This window comes from Protomyctophum parallelum, assembly GCF_964188405.1.
Source record: "Protomyctophum parallelum genome assembly, chromosome: 19".
Classification (NCBI taxonomy): Eukaryota; Metazoa; Chordata; class Actinopteri; order Myctophiformes; family Myctophidae; genus Protomyctophum; species Protomyctophum parallelum.
The window spans coordinates 20,369,764-20,389,170 of record NC_139717.1 but is presented as its reverse complement, the minus strand read 5'-3'; the positions used below and the strand labels follow the sequence as shown (position 1 = coordinate 20,389,170).

Genomic DNA, 19,407 nt, shown 5'->3' with positions numbered 1-19,407 from the left:
GGCTCACGGCATTGAAGCTCTAAAAGGCGGTGGACTTCAACATAATCCCAACTGGACAGTAGGACAAAGACGTTTTAATGAAAAACAGTGGAATAAGAACCTCAACACGGATTTTCCTGGAGGCTTAAACATGCCTAAAATTAGATCTTGAATACAACAAAACATGCAGTCATTCCTTGCATTGTGCTTACACATGTTGAGACCTTCAGTCGCAACATGTGTAAGCACAGTGCACTGAAGTCTTTCAGTGCCCCCCTCTCTCTCTTTCTCTCTCTCTCATAATTAGCAGGCAACATTGCAGCACTATACCTCTCTCCGTTTCTGGCGCCCCCTACTGGTACCCTATAGTCATATACTCGTGCTCATGGCCACATAGGCACATAGATAGGCATAGACATTGCTGGTTGTAAGAGTGGTGGCACCACTCAAAAAAGGCGGGTTGTGTCATTAGAAAGCCTACTGTCCTTAGTGGAAGCACTCTGAGCCGCCCCGCCACACGTATAAAAACTGTACTTTTTGGCCAAAAAGGGATTCTTATTCCACCGGAAACACAAAATACTTTTAGTTACTCCACTGCGCCTTCTACCGATATCGCCCTGCATTCATGCGAGCCCCCGGAAGTCATCGGTAACATAGCTCTAAATGCAACGGCATTAGAGCTACAGTTGGGGGCCACCGATATTGTCGCATTTATTTTGGAGAGGTTTGACCAGAGCTAGTACAAAGCCTATTCAGCCTATTCCGTATTTAACCCATTTTGGCCGGACGTCGAAATTTAAAAAATGTCCTGACAATCCTGACAGTTTTCTGAAATACCTCATGTTTCTGTATCAGTGGTGCTCAATATTTCATGTCAAGGACCCCAAAGATTATATGTAATATGCCTCCGTCCCCCCATCTGAAAATATGTTGTTCCAGGGAGCCCCACAGAAGCAAAGATTTTAGTTAAAATGTTTACTCTGTAACAATATATATTCAAAGATTTGAGGCACATTTTCACGATTTTTCAAAAATAGCAGACCTACAAGCTCGTAGCTAAATTATAACATAATGTTTAAAACACCAAAAGGGGTTCCTGCCCAAAAGGCATTATCATATTAATTTATCATTGTTAAGTTCACTCTGCATATCCACGGGCATAATAGCATGATGATGCCATTACAAAAAATTTATTTCACGTTTGCTTTTGTTGTTCGCGCGATCTGCCTGTCTCACTCTTTTCCGCCCTCCGACCTTTGCTGCTGGAGCCCACAGCTTAAAGGTGATGGACGTGGGCTGGCCATAGATAGATTTAGAAGGCCCCCTAGTGGCCGTTACGTTAGCTCAGAGCCTTAGATGGCTCTGCATTAGCTGTAAAAATCCATAGATTAGCCGCACCGTTGTATAAGCCGCAGGGTTCAAATCATGGGTAGTCCGGAAATTACGGCATGTTGAATCTAGTTTGCATTAATGAGGATTTCATTGACACAATAACATAAAATGGCGATAGTATTCCATGTGGGGCAGACGGCCTGTCACAGCCAGATTTGGGAGAGCAGCGCAGCTTTGTTGTTGCGAGGAAAGCGGTAAAATTAGACTTGCGTGGTTGTTTTCGTCTCAGATTTAGTCCGACGGAGCGTCACAGTATAACTCTATGGGGACACAAAGGCAGACACAAAAGTAGGAACCGGAAGTATCTCAGGAGGGGGCGCGCTCACGTCACAGCTAAAATACTGAATAGTACCTGGTCGCTTTGTCTGTGCATCACTAGCCTGGAACTCACCTATGCTCTCTATGGCATAGGCAGCTCCCGGCAGGATCCGCCGGGGAGAAACTATGTGCACCTGCGCGACATCAGACTAATTACTTAAAGCGACAGAGAGAGAGAGAGGAGCGTGTGGGTGTACATGTGTGTGTGTCAATTTAACAAAGGTGCAGACGATCAGAAATCAGCAGAGAGTGAGCAATGTTTGCGCTACTCTATGCCGAATTGAAGTGGACTCGGACCCCAGACTTTTTTTCTCTCTCCCTGGAAATAAAAACGTTTCCGAGTAGGGTGGCCACCTGCAAGACCTCAGAAAGGAGGACACTTTTGCGGGGCTCGCTCCCCCGAAGAGAAGAGAAGAGTTTGGGAAGAGAACCAAGCAACCATGTCTATGAAAACAAGCCCAAAAGAAGCCTGACTAGGCTTATTAGGCTATTTTATAAAACAATGCCCAAAGTCGCTTATAATTAAGCGGACATGGCAACACTCCGAACGTCTCCTCTCTCTTTTTAAGACAGAGGGAGTGTGGCCGGCTCGCTGCGGAGCTGAGCAGCGCTGCGGAGATTTTAATACCCAGACGACGTAAATGACAGTTATGACACAAGCACTGTATATATCACAAAAAAACCGGACAATTATGTGTCCGGCCAGAGATTGAGGTGGGAGGACACAGGTGGGTCTAAAACCGGACGTCTGGCCACCCTATTTCCGAGGCTAGTGCGTTACTGACCTTGACCCTGGTGGACGCTCCAGGGATCCGTAGCAAGCCCTCAGTGTCTAATCCCTCCTGCTCGATGTGGCTGATCAGCTGGACGGAGGGAAAACAAGAGAGACGCTTTGCACGGATTTTGGCGATTTAAAGAATCGGTTGATCTCGTCGACGAAAGATGTCCGTCGACTACCTTTTTTTTCCTCCACTGGCGAATAACTAAACGGAAACTAAATGCTATGATGACTAAAAATATTGACAATTTCATCAACAAATAAAAACTAGACTAAATTGTTAGGAAGGTACTAGAGTGGAAGTATGGTTCCGGGTAGAACTAAAAAGGCAACTCATTTTAAGCTTGGTTGCATGCTGATAATACTAAATATTACTAATACTATTTTCAGCAAGCGTAAAATCAGCCATTGCGGCCCGCCATTAAGGCCAGCAAAAATTAATGTACTGTGTAGGCTGTCTGTTTTATAACACCCATTGTGTAAATGATTTAATTTAGCCAATGATATTGACCACAGCAGACTGTATGTATTAATTTTCTTTTAGTTTTCACATTTATTTTACCAAAAAATGACAATGATTTTTTTTGGGCTTTGTTGAGAAAGCACTCAGAAATCAACTTTAATCAAAATGTAATCTAATCTGGAGTAAATGGTTGCCGTAATGTTGATATATGATCTGGAATAAACAATTCCTGTAATGCTAATGATATTATAATAACATTTTGATGGCCGCCGCTTCGACACATGTATTCTTACTACTACTTAGATAGCATTTGATACAGACTTATAGCATGTTATGTAGACACCACTAGAATTGCATTATCTGTAGTCATAGCACTTCATAGTACATATGTATAGCATAGTATAGTATGTATAGTTTATATATGTATAGTTTCATTATATAGATATTCCACTGTTACGTTCTTAGCTCACGCATGTTTCATAATAAATACAATATGTGATGTATTGCCATGCTTTGTGTTCTTGTTTAATGTTAATCGGTCTGGATTAAGAGCGTCTGCTAAATGCCTGAATTGTAAATTGTAAAAGAAATATTCGGCTAGGAAAGAGGCGCGACGTGATTGGCCGGGTTCACTCACTCTCTGCGGTATGAATAGAGGTGATTGGCTCGTGTACTCAATCAGTGCAGTATGCATGTATATTAATGGCTGCCGATTGGCCGGTTCACTCACTCTCTGCAGTATGAATGGCACCTTGGTTCCAGGAGCCCGCCTCTGGTCCTGGTCCAATAGCGTGGCGAGTGGAACGCCAAACAGACCACTCTCTGCGCACGCGCACACACACACACACACACACACACACACACACACACACACACACACACACACACACACACACACACACACACACACACACACACACACACACACACACACACACACACACACACACACACACACAGAAAAAAATACATCTATCAGAGACCACGAGGGGAGGTAAATTCCCATAGAATGGAGGTGTCATTCACTGCCAATGTTTTTCCTTTTTTTCCATAGTGTTTGTTGATGACATGAAAATACTGTATTTTTTTCATTCTTGTTTCATTGTGTGATTGAGTGCATTCTTGATAATTCTTGATAATTCAATCCCATAAACAATATCATAATCAACAAAAATCTATCAAGTAATGAACCTGCCTTGCACAATGGTTCAATAACCATTCCCTTGTTCCTTGTACATTACATATTTCACTTTACTACCACGTAGTAAAAGTAAATTAATTCACAAAACTAATGTCATTTGTGTTGTTGACCGATTTCTAAAATATTAGCGCAAGCTTCGTTCAACTTTGACCCCTCTATCACATGGAACAATTTTTTGGGCGTAGTTATATGGACACAAAAAACATAGTTCCGTATGATGACTAAAACTAAGACTAAATATACTGACAATTACGTCAACAAATAAAAACGAGACTAAAATGGGACTAGTGGACAAGAAATCCAGTGCAAGTCATTTTACACTTGTTTGCATGCTGAAAATAGCAGATCTACAATCTCACAACGCGTCGCAGCGTGACGCGATGTCAGCTTGTAGATCTGCTATTTTCAGCATGTAAAATCTGCCATTACGACGGCATCAAGGCCCGCCAAAATGCATCTTAGTCGACTAAATCAACTGTAGATTTAGTCGACTAAAATCTCTGAAACTAGACTAACACTAAAACATTCCGGGTGACTAAAATGTGACAAAAACTAAATTAACACTATTCCAAAGACTATGACTAAAAACTAAAATAGAAACCTGCTGCCAAAAACAACACTGGACAGTATCGCCGAGACGGTTTGTTTGTTCTTCTTATACGAGAGGATTTTTAAAAGTGTAGGGAAACGGAAATGGTGGGCATTTTATGTTGACGTTTCAGACGGTTTCAACTTGAAACACCACTCTGAAGCTTCTGAACCATTCAGAGTGACGCATCCCTTCAGGCCATGGGTCGGTATTTAGGGACGGTAGAGCTACGTAGGACTGCATGTAGTGTGTTTGTTTACAAGTCAGATAGCCGGCCAGCTGTACCTGTTATGTGGCTTATTTCTACCCTATGATGTTTTCAGATACATATTTTAGCATCATGATTAAGTTGAAACCGAGGATTTCTGTAATCAGTAGCAGCTGTGTTGGACAGTGTTGGACGGATGTGCAGATATGGGGAATTAAGCGGATGAGCTTCATTTTTTATTGGCAGTACGTTTTCAGAAAGTAATTCAAATTCGATTTCTATGGACTTTTTGATATAAAAATACACAACAATGAAAATGTACCAATTTGTTTTGGGGGCATCCATTGTTAGGTATGCTCATTATGATTACCACGGATGTGGTCTAAAAGTGTGAAAAACATATTTTTTATTTCACTTAACTTCCATCGCCACTAGGGGGCGCAAAAAAGGCCCTGAGCGCCAGTTTCCATAATTTTTATTTATTTATTTTTTAATAATAATAATTTTTTTGCCCAACGTTATACACGTGTTAAAAAGGCGTTAAAGATGTTGTTGTCGCTGCAGGAGTAAAAGCAGTTAATTAAGTCCTTGGCAGACATTGAGTTTTAAGATGACCCCCAATGTTATTCTCTATAGAGAAAAACTTCTGCGAACCCCGGCTTAGAACCTGGGGATGTAATATGTGTCGATGATGGTTCATGCTCTGCTACATGAACCACATGACCACATCATCACTGTGTGCACATGTAGTGCGTGCACATGTGCACGCACGCACGCACAGTAGTACCTTTAGTTTTGCCTTTGACGGCTTTGTGAGGTTTGAAGTCGATACCGGCCGTGTCGAACAGAGCCGTCATCTCCACAAGCACCAGTCTGCGTACCTGATGCCATGGGAAGAGACAGAGATGGTGTGTAAATAAACAGTGCTATGCTTTTTATGAAAACACGTCTGTCATTTTACGTTCGGTAAAAAAAAAAACACGTACCTTTTTCATATCCAGCGGAGACAGATCCCCTATTCTGGTCTGACCCGTTTTATCCCGGAGCAACTTGAAGTTCTTTGAGAGAGAGAGAGAGAGAGAGAGAGAGAGAGAGAGAGAGAGAGAGAGAGAGAGAGAGAGAGAGAGAGAGAGAGAGAGAGAGAGACGGACGGACGGACGGACGGACGGACGGACGGACGGACGGACAGACGGACAGACGGACAGACGGACAGACGGACAGACGGACAGACAGACAGACAGACAGACAGACAGACAGACGGACAGACAGAGAACATCTTTTAGTACAATGTAATAATATCCCATTGCATAATGCTTTACTCATCGATTAACACTACGAAGTCTGAAAAAATTTCACTACTACTCAGTCGGCTGAACGGTCAGGGGGACCGTGTTTTTGGTGCGATTTGATTGGCCACTCTCTCCCCCACTGTCCCTCTCCAGCTGGAGAAGACATTGTTCAAGCCTGCATCCCATTTCCAACGAATTAAATCATAATATGTTTCTTAACACATGTTTTCACTCCTAAAATGTATAAAACTAATAATACATGTGAAAAATATATATTTTGCCGTTGCCCGTTAGTACTATATTGCAACATAGCCATGGAAGAGTGTCGCGTTGCTGCCTTTTGTTGTTTTTTTTCCTTCCAAAAGAGCAAGATCACTTGTCTTTTCTTGTGTGTTATCGATGTAATTAATATATGTGACCCCACGCGATGTACAGACTGCTTGACTAGGCATGTAAACATGACATAATTGTATTCATGTTTAAGTGTAATGATGTTATTGACCGGATTGTCCGTAGTCCTCCAGCCGTTAGCTTACAGTTGCTAATATTATAAGCTAACAACATTACTAAAGCCAATGTATTGCATTAAATGCGGCCTGTCCGCGGTAAATTACTTATACAAGTGAGTCGCGTTATATTTACCTAAATTACCAGCCAAAGTACATTCCAAATAAACAATTATTAGCCACGTTATATTGTTATATCAGTTTAATTAATAAAAAACATCGTTCAGAATACGGCCGTTAGCACTGTGAATTCAACATCCGGTGAGGAGAGGATACGGATTGTGTATGTGTTGTGTATGGAAATCAGCGCATAGCCTACAGTGGCTTACCGGATGTAAGCCTTGCACACTAAATAGAAAGCCTGCAGCCTGGTGATACAAAAAATAAACTCCACACGTGAAATGCACTGCATGTTGAGGAGAAACACCAGCTCAGCTGCTGTTTATAACATCGTGCAGTTATTGAATTCATGAACATTTGCATGCTTCCCTGAGAGGGAGAGAGAGAGAGAAAGTTTACAGATAAAGAAGGACGGACAGGCTGAACTCTTTTGACTGACAAAGAGCTGGCGATATTGAGCCTATATGCCAGAACAAATTAATCCACAGCAGCATGCCTACATACGTTCCACGTCGCTTGCAGAAAGAACTGTTCTTTTGACTGACAAAACATTTAGCGGTTCGGGAGGTCTATCTGGTTGGAATTATTCAAACACTTTTTATTTTGTATCGCGCATCGGCAAGCGTTCTCGCTTCATGGAAAGTAAATGTCGGGTCGAGTCTAACCGAGCATTCAATAATAATAATAATAATAATAACAATGATAATAATCATTGTATTCATATTCCTATTATCTTATCAAAATAATAAACAAATTCCAAGTTAATTAACCAGCCAAACGTATATGATTTAATTCGTTGGACATGGAATGCAGGTTGAACAACAACAACAACAATGCCGTCTCCAGCTGTCTGTTTGTGTGTTCTTTTTTTTTCTCCACCCCTACCACATAACTCGCTCATTTTTTGCTCATTTAAAAAAAATCAAAATACCATGTAAACTATGGAATTGGGGCTTTCATTTGGTATATAAATCGGTTGTGTAGGCGCTCTCTACGAAACGATATCAAGTGAAAAGGAAATGTCGGGGAATCACCATTAACACCATTATCAAGCAGCGCAAACAAAAGACGAGAGGGGGAGAAAGGGTGACGGCGGTCGATTGGGCCGATTATAGTCAGACTGAGTAAGAGATATATGCCTAAAATCATATTTACAAAATGTTTCAAATGGGGAAAAAAAACAGAGATGATTTCAACCGAATATTTAGACAAAGTCATGCAAGGGGAACTTTCTCTGGACTCCATGGGCTAAGAAAATAAACGTTGAAATTTAAAATTCGGTCAGAACGGCTGCTCAGACTTCCTAGTGTTAAAGCACAAATTCAAACATTTGATGACTAGTTGTTGCACAAACAATTAGGCGCGATAATGTATAATTATGATGTTTAGGTTATTATTGTTCTAAACCTAGGTGTGTTCCTGCATTTCTACATACAAGAATAAATTGCAAAATGAGGCTTTAACCTTTTCTTTAATGAAATATCCGAGACCATTAACCCATTCTGTACGGTGTTTTGGTGTTTTAAGCATTTTGTTATACTTTAGCTATTGAAAAATAGCAGACCTCGGTGCCGCGCAACAAGCGTGAACGTTTTATAACTCAAATCTTTGCTTCCGAGGGGTTTCCTGGAATAACATATTTTCAGATGGAGGTTGGCGGCATAATATTATATAATTCCAAGGGGTCCTTGATGTGAAATATTGAGAACCACTGAAAAAGAAACACAAGGTATTTCAGAAAACTGAAACTTTACATAGATTCATACACCTTTACATAGATTATGCATTACCTTCACGCACACACACACACACACACACACACACACACACACACACACACACACACACACACACACACACACACACACACACACACACACACACACACACACACACACACACACACACACACACAGTGAGCTTGTAGATCGGCTATTTTCGGTGTGCTACCGCATTATGTTATGCTTTAGCTATTGAAAAATAGCAGACCTACAAGCTCATAGCGCGCCACTCGAGCTTGTAGGTCTGCTATTTTTGAGAAATCGAAGAACGACTGACACAGAAACACAGCTTTTTCAGAAAACTGTCAGGATGTAGAAGATGTTTTTTTTTAGAATCTGATCTCAGGTCAAAATGGGTTAATCCAGGTTTCCTGTCAGTTAATGAATCATGGTCTCCATCCGATTGAATTCTACTGTACGAGGAAAGGCCAACACAAGAACATCGAGCACTGCTGCTGCTACTACTGCAGGTGGCGTCCCGCACTCAGCCACCAGAGGTCACCAGAGGGCTAAAATCGGAGCAACATTTTCATATAGCATCTTTCTCCCTTCACAACCAAGAGCCCTTGGGGGAGTTACAGGGGGGGTTTTCCCCTGTTCTTTATTTTTCTTAACATGCATCTTCTCTTCTGGGGGGTCCTTGGCACTAAACATTTTCAGAAAGGGGGGGGGGGGGGGGTCTGCGGCGGAGTCGGGTTAGGTCTGCGGCTCCTTGACTTGAAAAGAAGTCTGCAGAACAACTGGCATTTCTAAATGGGCCTCCTGTCTGTACTGCCCTCCACCCAGGGCCTGCCAGACCTGAGATCAGATTCTAAAAACGTCTTCTACATCCTGACAGTTGTCATTCTGACCTGAGATCAGATTCTAAAAACGTCTTCTACATCCTGACAGTTTTCTGAAAAAGCTATGTTTCCATGTCAAGTCGTTCTTCGAATTTTCTAAAATAGCAAACCTAGATCTGCTATTTTTCAATAGCTAAAGCATAGCATAATGCTAACACCAAAAGGGTTTCCCGCCCCAAAATGGGGTAATAAGTTATCGATGCATTGTCTATACTTATCTAGCCTCGGAAACCCAGACGTTTTTATTTCCAGGGAGAAAAAAAAAGTCTGGGTCTGAGTCCACTTCAATTCGGCATAGAGTAGCGCAAACATTGCTCACTCTCTGCTGATTTCTGATCGTCTGCACCTTTGTTAAATTGACACACACATGTACACACACACACACGCTCCTCTCTCTCTCTCTGTCGCTCTAAGTAATTAGTCTCATGTCGCGCAGCTGCGCATCGTTTCTCCCGGCGGATCCGGCCGGGAGCTGCCTATGCCATAGAGAGCATAGGTGAGTTCCAGGCTAATACTTATCAAACCCTCGTACGGCTGTGCCACTTATTTTATAGTGTCCATCCAACCTGCAGTGTGAAGATTGACAAGGTCAGCTTTAAAAAAAAAAAAGGCCAGTTTGCTTACGTTATACGCCCGACAAAAGTCTGTCATGCGGGAACCTCTCGAACATGCGCTGGTCACTGTGATTGCGGTTATGGTTAGGTCAGGGTTTGAGGGGTATAACAAGACAACTCACCCCGTTTCTGTTTTCCTCCCAGAATTTTCCCCCAGTGAGGGGTGGGAGGGGCTGGACAGCAGACGGCTGGACTTTGAATTTCTCTAACTAAAAAACTTTCACGACAGCAGACAGCCTAAGTACAAATATATAATTTATGAAAAGCTACTACAGTGGAGTCTGTTTACAGAAGTTATTGTAGGATATGTGGGGATTATCTGACGAGGTACCATTTGAGTGGGCAAAACCTTACATAATACTAAATAATACTAAATTGTTTATAGGGTCAATATAAGTAAAATAACAGGAGTATGTTTTTATATTTTTCCAAAAAGAATAGAAACAGCCAATAGCATATTACAAAGTTATCCCCCTCACTGGTGAAAATTCCGGGAGGAAAAACGGGCAAGCACAGGGGTGAGTTGTCCAGTATTCGTTTGAGGTAGGTTGTCGTTTTTCGGACAAATGACAAGCAATGTAAAGAAAGAAAAAACAGCCTCAACCATCTACACGCACTCGCCACAGACACAGACACCAGAATATGGCGCGCGCGCATGCATGTGTGTTTTACTATACCATACTATATACCCTCAAGTATAGTAGAATATGATAATAGACATTTTGAGGACCATTTTCCTGGAACTTACAAGGAAAATGGCAGTTTTTAAACATAGCATTCATAACATCGCTGTCCAAAAAGGTTGATGTTTTAAGTATAGTATACAAACCTCTCTCTGTGTGTGTGTGTGTGTGTGTGTGTGTGTGTGTGTGTGTGTGTGTGTGTGTGTGAATTTTATGTGCACGTGTATGACTCACCGGTAGTTTGTCATCAGGTGATTGTGGGGCGTCGTTGTTTAATCTCTGATGGTGATCTCTGTAGTTGAGAGCCTGCTCTGAAAAGGACACCTCCACGTTCAACTCCGTGTCTTTTTCTAGACACACACACACACACACACACACACATGTGTCAAGGTTCCACCCTCTGGGCTTGCGCAACACAAAATGTGTTAAGTGGGACAGATCATATACAGACATGGGTTAATGACATACAGGGAGACACGGTTACAGGTGCTAAAGTGCAGAGTGTGTGTGTGCCTGTGCGTGTGTGTGCGCGCGTGTGTGTGTGTGTCCGTCTCTGTCTGGTTGGGCTGGAAACCTCACATGTAATTTTTGTAATTTTTTTTACAGGATTTAGCCATTGAAAAATAGCAGATCTACAAGCTCGTAGTGCGGCACCGAGCTCGTCAAAAATCGAGAAAATGCGGTGCACATCTTTGAATATATATTCTTTCAGAGCGAACGTTTTTAACATTTTGTAGAATTGTTGCCACTTGCCTGGTCTAAATGGGTTAAAAAAAATAAAGAAGAAAATAGCAGATCTACAAGCTCAGATCTTCTACTTTTGATGCATTTGTGTGACTGTAGTACGAGGTAAAGGTGTATGAATGTTTGAATTTAGTGCACAATCTATGTAAAGCTGTATGAATGTGTGTGTGTGTGTGCATGTGTGAATGTAGTGCACAATCTATGTAGGCGTATGAATGTGTGTGTGTGTGTGTGTGTGTGTGTGTGTGTGTAATAATCCAACTATAATTCAGTCAATGTCTGTCTGTCTGAAACACAACCGTATCTCCTCACCGCCTGCACCAATCGCTCCCACTTTTCACACAGGCATTGACCATAATAATATGGAGGTCTTAAAGGGATTGTGACATTAAAAAAAAGGTTTTGGAATTGTTCTTATTTTTTTTAGGTTTTCTAATCTCAATTGCACCCAAAAAACATGAACTTTTAACATTCAGTAGATTTTCTGTGATCTGGGGTTTTCTGGCTCAAACAGGTGCTCTGATTTGCCGGCAGTAAGTGATGTAAGACCCTGCAAATCCCATATATGTCAATGGGATTTGCCAGCAGATGTCACTGTTTTCACTGTGTTGCCTGTTTTCATTGTAGCTCAAAAGGCTTTCAAACCCCACAGAAAACTGAATGTTCAAAGTTCAGGTTTTTTGGGTGTAATTGAGGTCATAAAACCTAAAAGAAAAAAGAAAAAGAAATGAAAATGAATGTCATAAAACCTTTAACGAAGCCCTTTTTCCCAAATATAAATTAATAATGAATTTATCAGTGAATAAAAAAAATGCGAAAATGCACCCAGGGCGCAGGGGGGGGGGGGGGGGGGGGGTTAGATAAGAGGTTTCTCCCCCGACAAGCAACGTCGTTGTATAATCACCTCACCGCAGAAAGAGGAACTGAAAGAGAGACGTTTCAGTGTCCACTACATAGATAGTGGTTGACATAGACTAGTTGATTTAGTCGACTAACATGTACCTTGGCTGGCCTTGATGGCATGTAATGTTTGATTTTACACTCAGCATGCAAGTGTAAAATTAATGAATACTGGATCTCTTGTCCACTAGTCCCTTCATTTACATACATTTTAGTCTAGTTTGTATCTGTTGACGAAATTGTCAATACATTTAGTCTTAGTCATCATAGCTTAGTTTCCATTTAGTTTTCCTCAGTGAAAATAAGTAGTCGACGAACATTTTTCGTCTTAGGTTTGGTTGACGAAATGTGTGCGTGCATGCATGCGCGTGTGCGTGTGTTTGTGTGTGTGTGCGTCACATACCAGCCGTATTTACATCTGTTTTGCCGTTCTCAGTTCTCTCTACGTCAGGCTCCTCCACCTGCACAGGACACGCGCGCGCACGCGCACACACACACACACACACACACACACACACACACACACACACACACACACACACACACACACACACACACACACACACACACACACACACACACACACACACACACACACACACACACACACACACACACACACACACAGTGTGACAAAATTATAGTATACACACACACACACATGTACGCCTTCCCTTTATTACACAGCTGTGCCATCTCCTCTTTTTCATAGTGAGAAACTCTGCTGATTGCATACAGTACAAATCCACAGTGTTCGTTTACAGCTCAGAGAGTAAAACAATATATAATAATTGTAGGTCATTGTTTTTGTCAGCCGACAACACGGGAGTCTAGACCCCTAGAATTATATGTAATTGGCCGCCGACCCCCATGTGAAAATACTGTATGTTTTTCCAGTGACCCCCCCCCCCCCCCCCCCCCCCCCGTGCAGAAAATTGTTTTGTCCCATACTCGAAACAATACAAAAGAATAATCTAGTGGTGTGACATAATCAATAATCGATAACTTTAGTTTTAGTCATGGCTTCTTGAATAGATTTCATTTAGTGAAACATTGTATTCACCTGGAATGTTTTAGTGTTTAGTTTTAGTCAAGTAAATGTCATACAATTTTAGTCGACTAAAATGTATCTTGGCGGGCCTTGATCATTTTACACTTGCTGAAAATAGCCGATCTACAAGCTCACGTGTCGCAGATTTGCAGCATGCAAAAAAAGTGTAAAATGACTTCTACTGGAACTCTTGTCCCTTCCTAACATTTTGGTCTAGTTTCTGTTTGCTGACAAAATTTGTCAATGTATTTATTTTATATATATGTTTTTGTTTTCGTCAGTGAAAAAAGGCAGTCGACGAACATATTTTTGTCATGGTATTCGGCAAAATCAACACTGGTGTGCGACTGTGCGTGCGTGCGTGCGTGTGTGTGTGTGTGTGCGTGCGTGCGTGCATGCATGTGTGTGCGTGCGAGCGTGCCGCCCAATGTTGATTTTGTCGACTAAAACTAGTACGACTACCTTTTTTCACTGACAAAAACTAAATAGAAACTAAATGAAAACTACAGTAAGCTATGTTAACTAAAACTAAGACTAAACATAGACAATTTCGTCAATAAATAAAAACTAGACTAAAATGTTAGATAGGGACTAGTGGACAACAGATCCAGTATATGAGTCATTTTACAGTTGGTCGCATGCTGAAAATAGCGACGCAGCGCGATGCGCTGTGAGCTTGTAGATCGGCTATTTTCAGCAAGTGAAAAATCAGCCATTATACGACGGCATCGCAAAGCCCGCCAAAAATACATTTTAGTCGACTAAATCTACAGTTGATTGAGTCGACTGAAATCTCATGACATTTAGTCGACTAAAACTAGGACTAACAGTAAGACATTACAGGTGAATACAAATGTGACTGAAACTAAATGAGATCTATTCAAGAAGTAGCCTCGATACCCAGGCTTTCATTACGTCTGCGCGAAAAATGAAAGCCTGGACTTACGCATGGGCTGCACTGGCCTAAAAGTGGGATCGCTCCAAATGAGTTGACGTCAGGGCTCTGAGCGGTGTGCACCCCTCAAAATAACACAGTGAGGAAATTATTACCAGTGGAATTCAAACGAGGCTATGCGAGGAAAATGAGGAGAATGGCTGAATAACCCAAGAAAAAACCCAACGTGTGCCGACTCTGTGGAAATAACGTTGACAGTCCGTTAGAATGGTATACTCCAGCAACCAGTGGTTTCTGCTTCTGGTCGACACAATAACAGTGCTGCACTGGGGGGGGGGGGGGGGGGGGGGGGGGCTGACGGACAGATCGGTGAACCAATCAGGGTGCGCGTTTTTCTAAGCCCTCCCATCTAGGCCAGAAATGTCTAGCGTTAGCTCAGGCTATTCAAGAAGAGACTATGACTGAAATCTGCTGCCAAACACAACGCTGGTGCCGTGCGTGCCGTGCGTGCCGTGCGTGCGTGCTGACCTTCTCGGCTCTGAAGATGTCCCTGACATCGGGCACGTGCTGTCGGTTCCGCCGTCTCAGCGTCTGCTGCAGGGAGGCCACGCGGCGCTCTACGGCGGCCGCCTGCGCTCGGGTCAGAGTGGACAGGAACACGGCGCTGTCCTCTTCCTGAAAAAAACCAAAAAGGTCAAGCACAGCGGACGCAATACTACCAGTTAACCCGTTCTGACCCAAGATCAGAGTCTAAAAATGTCTTCTACATCCTGACAGTTTTCCATTCTGACCTGAGATCAGATTAAAAAAAATGTCTTCTATGTCAGTCGCTCTTTTCAATAGCTAAAGCATAACATAATACTAACACCAAAAGGGGTTCCCGCCCCAAAATGGGTTAGAGGAGAATTCCATGCTAGAAGGCTTTCTCACCTTTATTTGTAGTCGTTACGTCCCCAACAGAGGAGGTCCAGGTGTTATTTTGGGCATTATTGGCTATTTCCCCTAATATAAGCCCTCAATGGGGGTTGGGTTTTTGTGCTAATATTTGCTAATATTTCCATCGAAATAAGTAGTAAAGTGTGCCGCTTGGGATACTATTTATATTATGAAGAGAGGATTTTATGAAGAGAGGATTTTTTTTTTTTTGTGAAAGGAAATAAGCGAATTAGCACAACACCCCATAGCCCCATTCAATTCATTGAGGGCTTATGGTAGGGGAAATAGCCAATAATGCGCTTTTGCACAAAATAACACCTGGACCTCTTTGGTGGGGACGTAACAACTACAAATAAAGGTAAGAGTATATAAAGGTATATGAGTTAAGACGATTGCTGGGGAAGAATATATATATATATATTCAAAGATTTGCACACGTTTTTCACAATTAAAAATAAAACAGCAGATCTACAAGCTCATAAGCACGGCACTCGGTGCCGCAATATGAGCTTGTAGATCTGCCATTTCTCAACAGCTAAAGTTTTAAATAATGGTTAAAATGGTTACAAGCCAATGCGACAGAGTCTTAATGGTCTAATCAAAATAATCAGATTATTGATTAATAATCAATCCCTAAGAGTGTCCAATGCGCGTCTTGCCTGATCCTGGTCGACTCCCAGCGAATCGTCAAACAGCCTGGCTAGACCCGCCTCTGTTAGCCACGCCTCCTCCTGCTCCCCATCTGAAGAAAGCATCAGAGAGAAGGTTGTCTTCATTCAACAGCACCTCACATGGTTTCCCTCTTTGCCCTTGGTGCGTGCGTGCGTGCATGCGCACTGTGTTAAACACCCAAAAAAATTATGCCAATGTTCTAAATATCATGTATATCTGCATAAGGAGAAGAGACTGGAGCAGCACGGACATTTAGAGCATTTTATTTAGGTGCTGTGTATACAAAACGACTAACATTTCGACCTTGCGGTCTTCATCAGACCGCAAGGTCGAAACTCTGATGAAGACCGCAAGGTCGAAACGTTAGTCGTTTTGTATACTCAGCACCTAAATAAAAGCCTCTAAATGTCCGTGCTGCTCCAGTCTCTTCTCCTTATGCAACTTTGATGTCCCTGCACCTGTGAAGCACCGGATCAGCCGTTTCAGGCTTGAGGCGCGTTGGTAGACTCCCTTTCTATCATTTATATCTGCTTTCACATAGATCAACTGTACATTATTATTATTATTATTTTTAATTGTTCCATTTAAGTATTTTTTCCTATCTCTTTCCCTTTGTACTCACTCTAACTATCCTCTTTTCTTTTTTTTATGATTTTGTAACCCATTTTTTCACCCAGTGTCAATTATCTAATGTAATCCTGGGCTCTACTACACTCCCTCTACTACTACTACTCTCCCGCCAACCTGAGGAGAGCAGCGGGCTGACCTTATGCTTCCTTCTATGCATGAGGAGTCCAAGCCGCATCTTTTCACCCGACAGGGTGGGGAGTTTACCTGGTTGGAGGTGAACATGTTCTTTTTCCCCTCCATCAGGCGCCCCCGGCTGGCCAGGGGGAGGCAGTTTTTTTCCTGAGGTATAGCTACCCTATAGAGACAAACTCCACAAAGAAAGGCCCTTTCGCCTCTAACTCATCCTCTCAAACAAGGTCCTATATAACAACCAAAACGTTTTTTGTTTTTTTTTACCATTTTAGGGGGTAAAAAAAATAGGGGGAAGAAGAGGGACAAGACGTCTTCATCCTCTCCTCGTGAGACACGCAGTTAACACCTTCATTGCCCCGGGGTTATTTAATCCATTAAATAAATGTGCCCAGCGATTTATAGGCCCAATTAGGCAGGCCAAACATGATACTGTAGGTCTGATTAGTCCACATTCCAGTTTCCATAAACCAAAGGAAATAACAAAGCTGGACTGCTGGTCATCCCATAGTAGACTGGAACAAACAGTTGACACAAAGCACATGGGCAGTGCAGTGAGTCCATGATGAGGTGATGAACAAACAGTTGCGTTTCTGACTTACATATGCACACAGGTTGGAGGGTTGCAGAAGGTGGTAGAAAAGGTGGATGTTTAGTTTGGGAGACAGGCAGCAGTGGTTTGGTGATCTGGACTTCGGGAAATGAGTGCAGCTAGGCCACTTATATAGCCTCCCACACCTGTGCGTGGCCAGGGAACAACCTGCCATTCAATCAGGCTTGATTGGATTGATGAGCCTCTCCATGAGCCTTTTGACAGACGGGATGATTTAGATCGCGACGTAACGCTTTAAGATTTCCGGTCTCGTCGGCGGAAACGGGGGAACATTTTCGATGACGTGTCACCGCTGTGCAACATCGAGGACTGCGCAAAACGGGCGCTCCTATAGGCTGTGGTGCGATGCGACCGGTTTTGATAACATTAATCTCCGTCTTGTTAACCAATCACCAGTCTTGGCATCAGGGCATACTAATTAACAGGACGGAGATCTCCGTCTGGGGCCCTGAAACTGTTTTAACATCGCTCCAGGTGCAGGAAAAGGAAACGGAGGGAGGAGAGAAACAATTTGGACGCACAGGATGCGTGTGTTTGTTCCACAGAACAATGGCTATATAGTGCACGTGAACGTTGACACGCCGCGACACCGCAACAAGAATCCTCAGTGTTTAGTTTAACTCTGAGTCTGTACAAATGTGGTTCCATTTGTTACACAAACGGAGCGGTGTATTTACGATGTACAGTATATACTGTATATACACTATGAACGGCTGCGACTAACATTTACAACAGAGCTTAGAATAGACCTTCCTGTCTGTCTGCATCACTCATTCTTTATACACATTGAGGGCTGTATTTTGCGTGTCTTAAGTACCAGGCCTTATTCCCTAACTTGAGTAAACTGAAGACCTGGAGGCGTGATCAATGCCATTTTGGCTATTCAGAGTGGCCAAAATGCCTGGCGTAGCACTATGGGTTGTCAGGGGTACACTTTCGACGGGGTGCCCCCCCAAGTGCCGACATAATACTGTTCTAGCCTTCTTGATACTGTACAGATTATCTGGGGGTGGCTGTAACAAAGGCTTTCACTCGTTCTCACATTATATGGGTATTTGAGAGGTCGCCCTAGTGGCCCACCCGACTCGGCCACGACTCTGCCGTTCACCCGGTCGCTCTGGATGACGAGTGGTAACGGAGCTTCTTCGAGCTTCAGGCCCAAACTCTTCTGCTCTACGTCGGTGTCGTGTGGGCGCGGGGCGCTGCACACAGAAGCAGACACATCATTCAGTGATGTCTTGGCCAAGGAAAGGCTATACCAAATCGAAAGGCTTCCAAAGATGCCTGGAGGATGGAAGCTGGATGGCACGAAGGCCAAACTCACACGGTCTATTTCTGGAGACAAAGTCTCAAAGTATACAAATGTCAATACAAAGTTAAAAAGAAAATAAGATTTCTCGGATGACTTAACTATCAGTATGCAACATTATCTGCAATAAAGATGTTTTCAAAATAATCTTGCGTCTCCTTAGTAAAAAAAATAATGTGATTCATTAAGCCAATGGTTTTCAACGAGTGGTCCGGGGACCACCAGTGGTCCTTGAGGGTGTGCCAGGTGGTCCCCATGCTAAATGGAGAGTTGGTAACCGAATGGATCTTTAACCCATTCTGGGCGGGAACCCCTTTTGGTGTTTTAAAGCATTATGTTATACTTTAGCTATTGAAAAATAGCAGATGTACAAGCTCATAGCAGCCAAACTTTGTAAATCAAATCTTTGCTTCGGGGGGGTCGGCGGCCAAATACATTATAATTCTGGTGATGCTTTGACATGGAATATTGAGCACCACCGATACAGAAACATGAGGTATTTCAAACTGTCATGTTCTTAAATTTCGACGTCAGGCCTAAATGGTTAAAGGATGATATAATCAATGCGGTTGGATGATGGGTGAGTTGAGTTATGCCATTCATGTATGTCCATTGTGGTGTCCCCGAGCCAGTAGAGAGAGACCTGCGGATGGCAGATTTAGCCGCGGTTGCCGCGGGTAACCGCAGTTGGCGGATGGTGCAGGTCTCTAGTCCTCACTAACAAGTAAGACGCGCGGACGCAGGAAGCGAACCCAGCTCGTACAT

The 19,407-nt window shown here is 42.8% G+C and overlaps 1 protein-coding gene across 1 annotated transcript in view; it reads right to left on the bottom strand.

Annotated features, from left to right (window-relative positions):
- Nucleotides 1-19,407, bottom strand: part of arhgap18 (Rho GTPase activating protein 18) — a 78,164-nt gene that overhangs the window by 19,945 nt on the left and 38,812 nt on the right. Inside the window, exons 4-11 of the mRNA XM_083789822.1 lie at nucleotides 15,949-16,031; nucleotides 14,882-15,028; nucleotides 12,811-12,868; nucleotides 10,998-11,113; nucleotides 5,915-5,986; nucleotides 5,716-5,809; nucleotides 3,661-3,752; nucleotides 2,475-2,552 (exon numbers count right to left, since the gene is read on the bottom strand). Of these exons, the coding sequence (XP_083645948.1) occupies nucleotides 2,475-2,552; nucleotides 3,661-3,752; nucleotides 5,716-5,809; nucleotides 5,915-5,986; nucleotides 10,998-11,113; nucleotides 12,811-12,868; nucleotides 14,882-15,028; nucleotides 15,949-16,031 (740 nt within the window). The remainder of the gene's footprint in view (nucleotides 1-2,474; nucleotides 2,553-3,660; nucleotides 3,753-5,715; nucleotides 5,810-5,914; nucleotides 5,987-10,997; nucleotides 11,114-12,810; nucleotides 12,869-14,881; nucleotides 15,029-15,948; nucleotides 16,032-19,407) is intronic.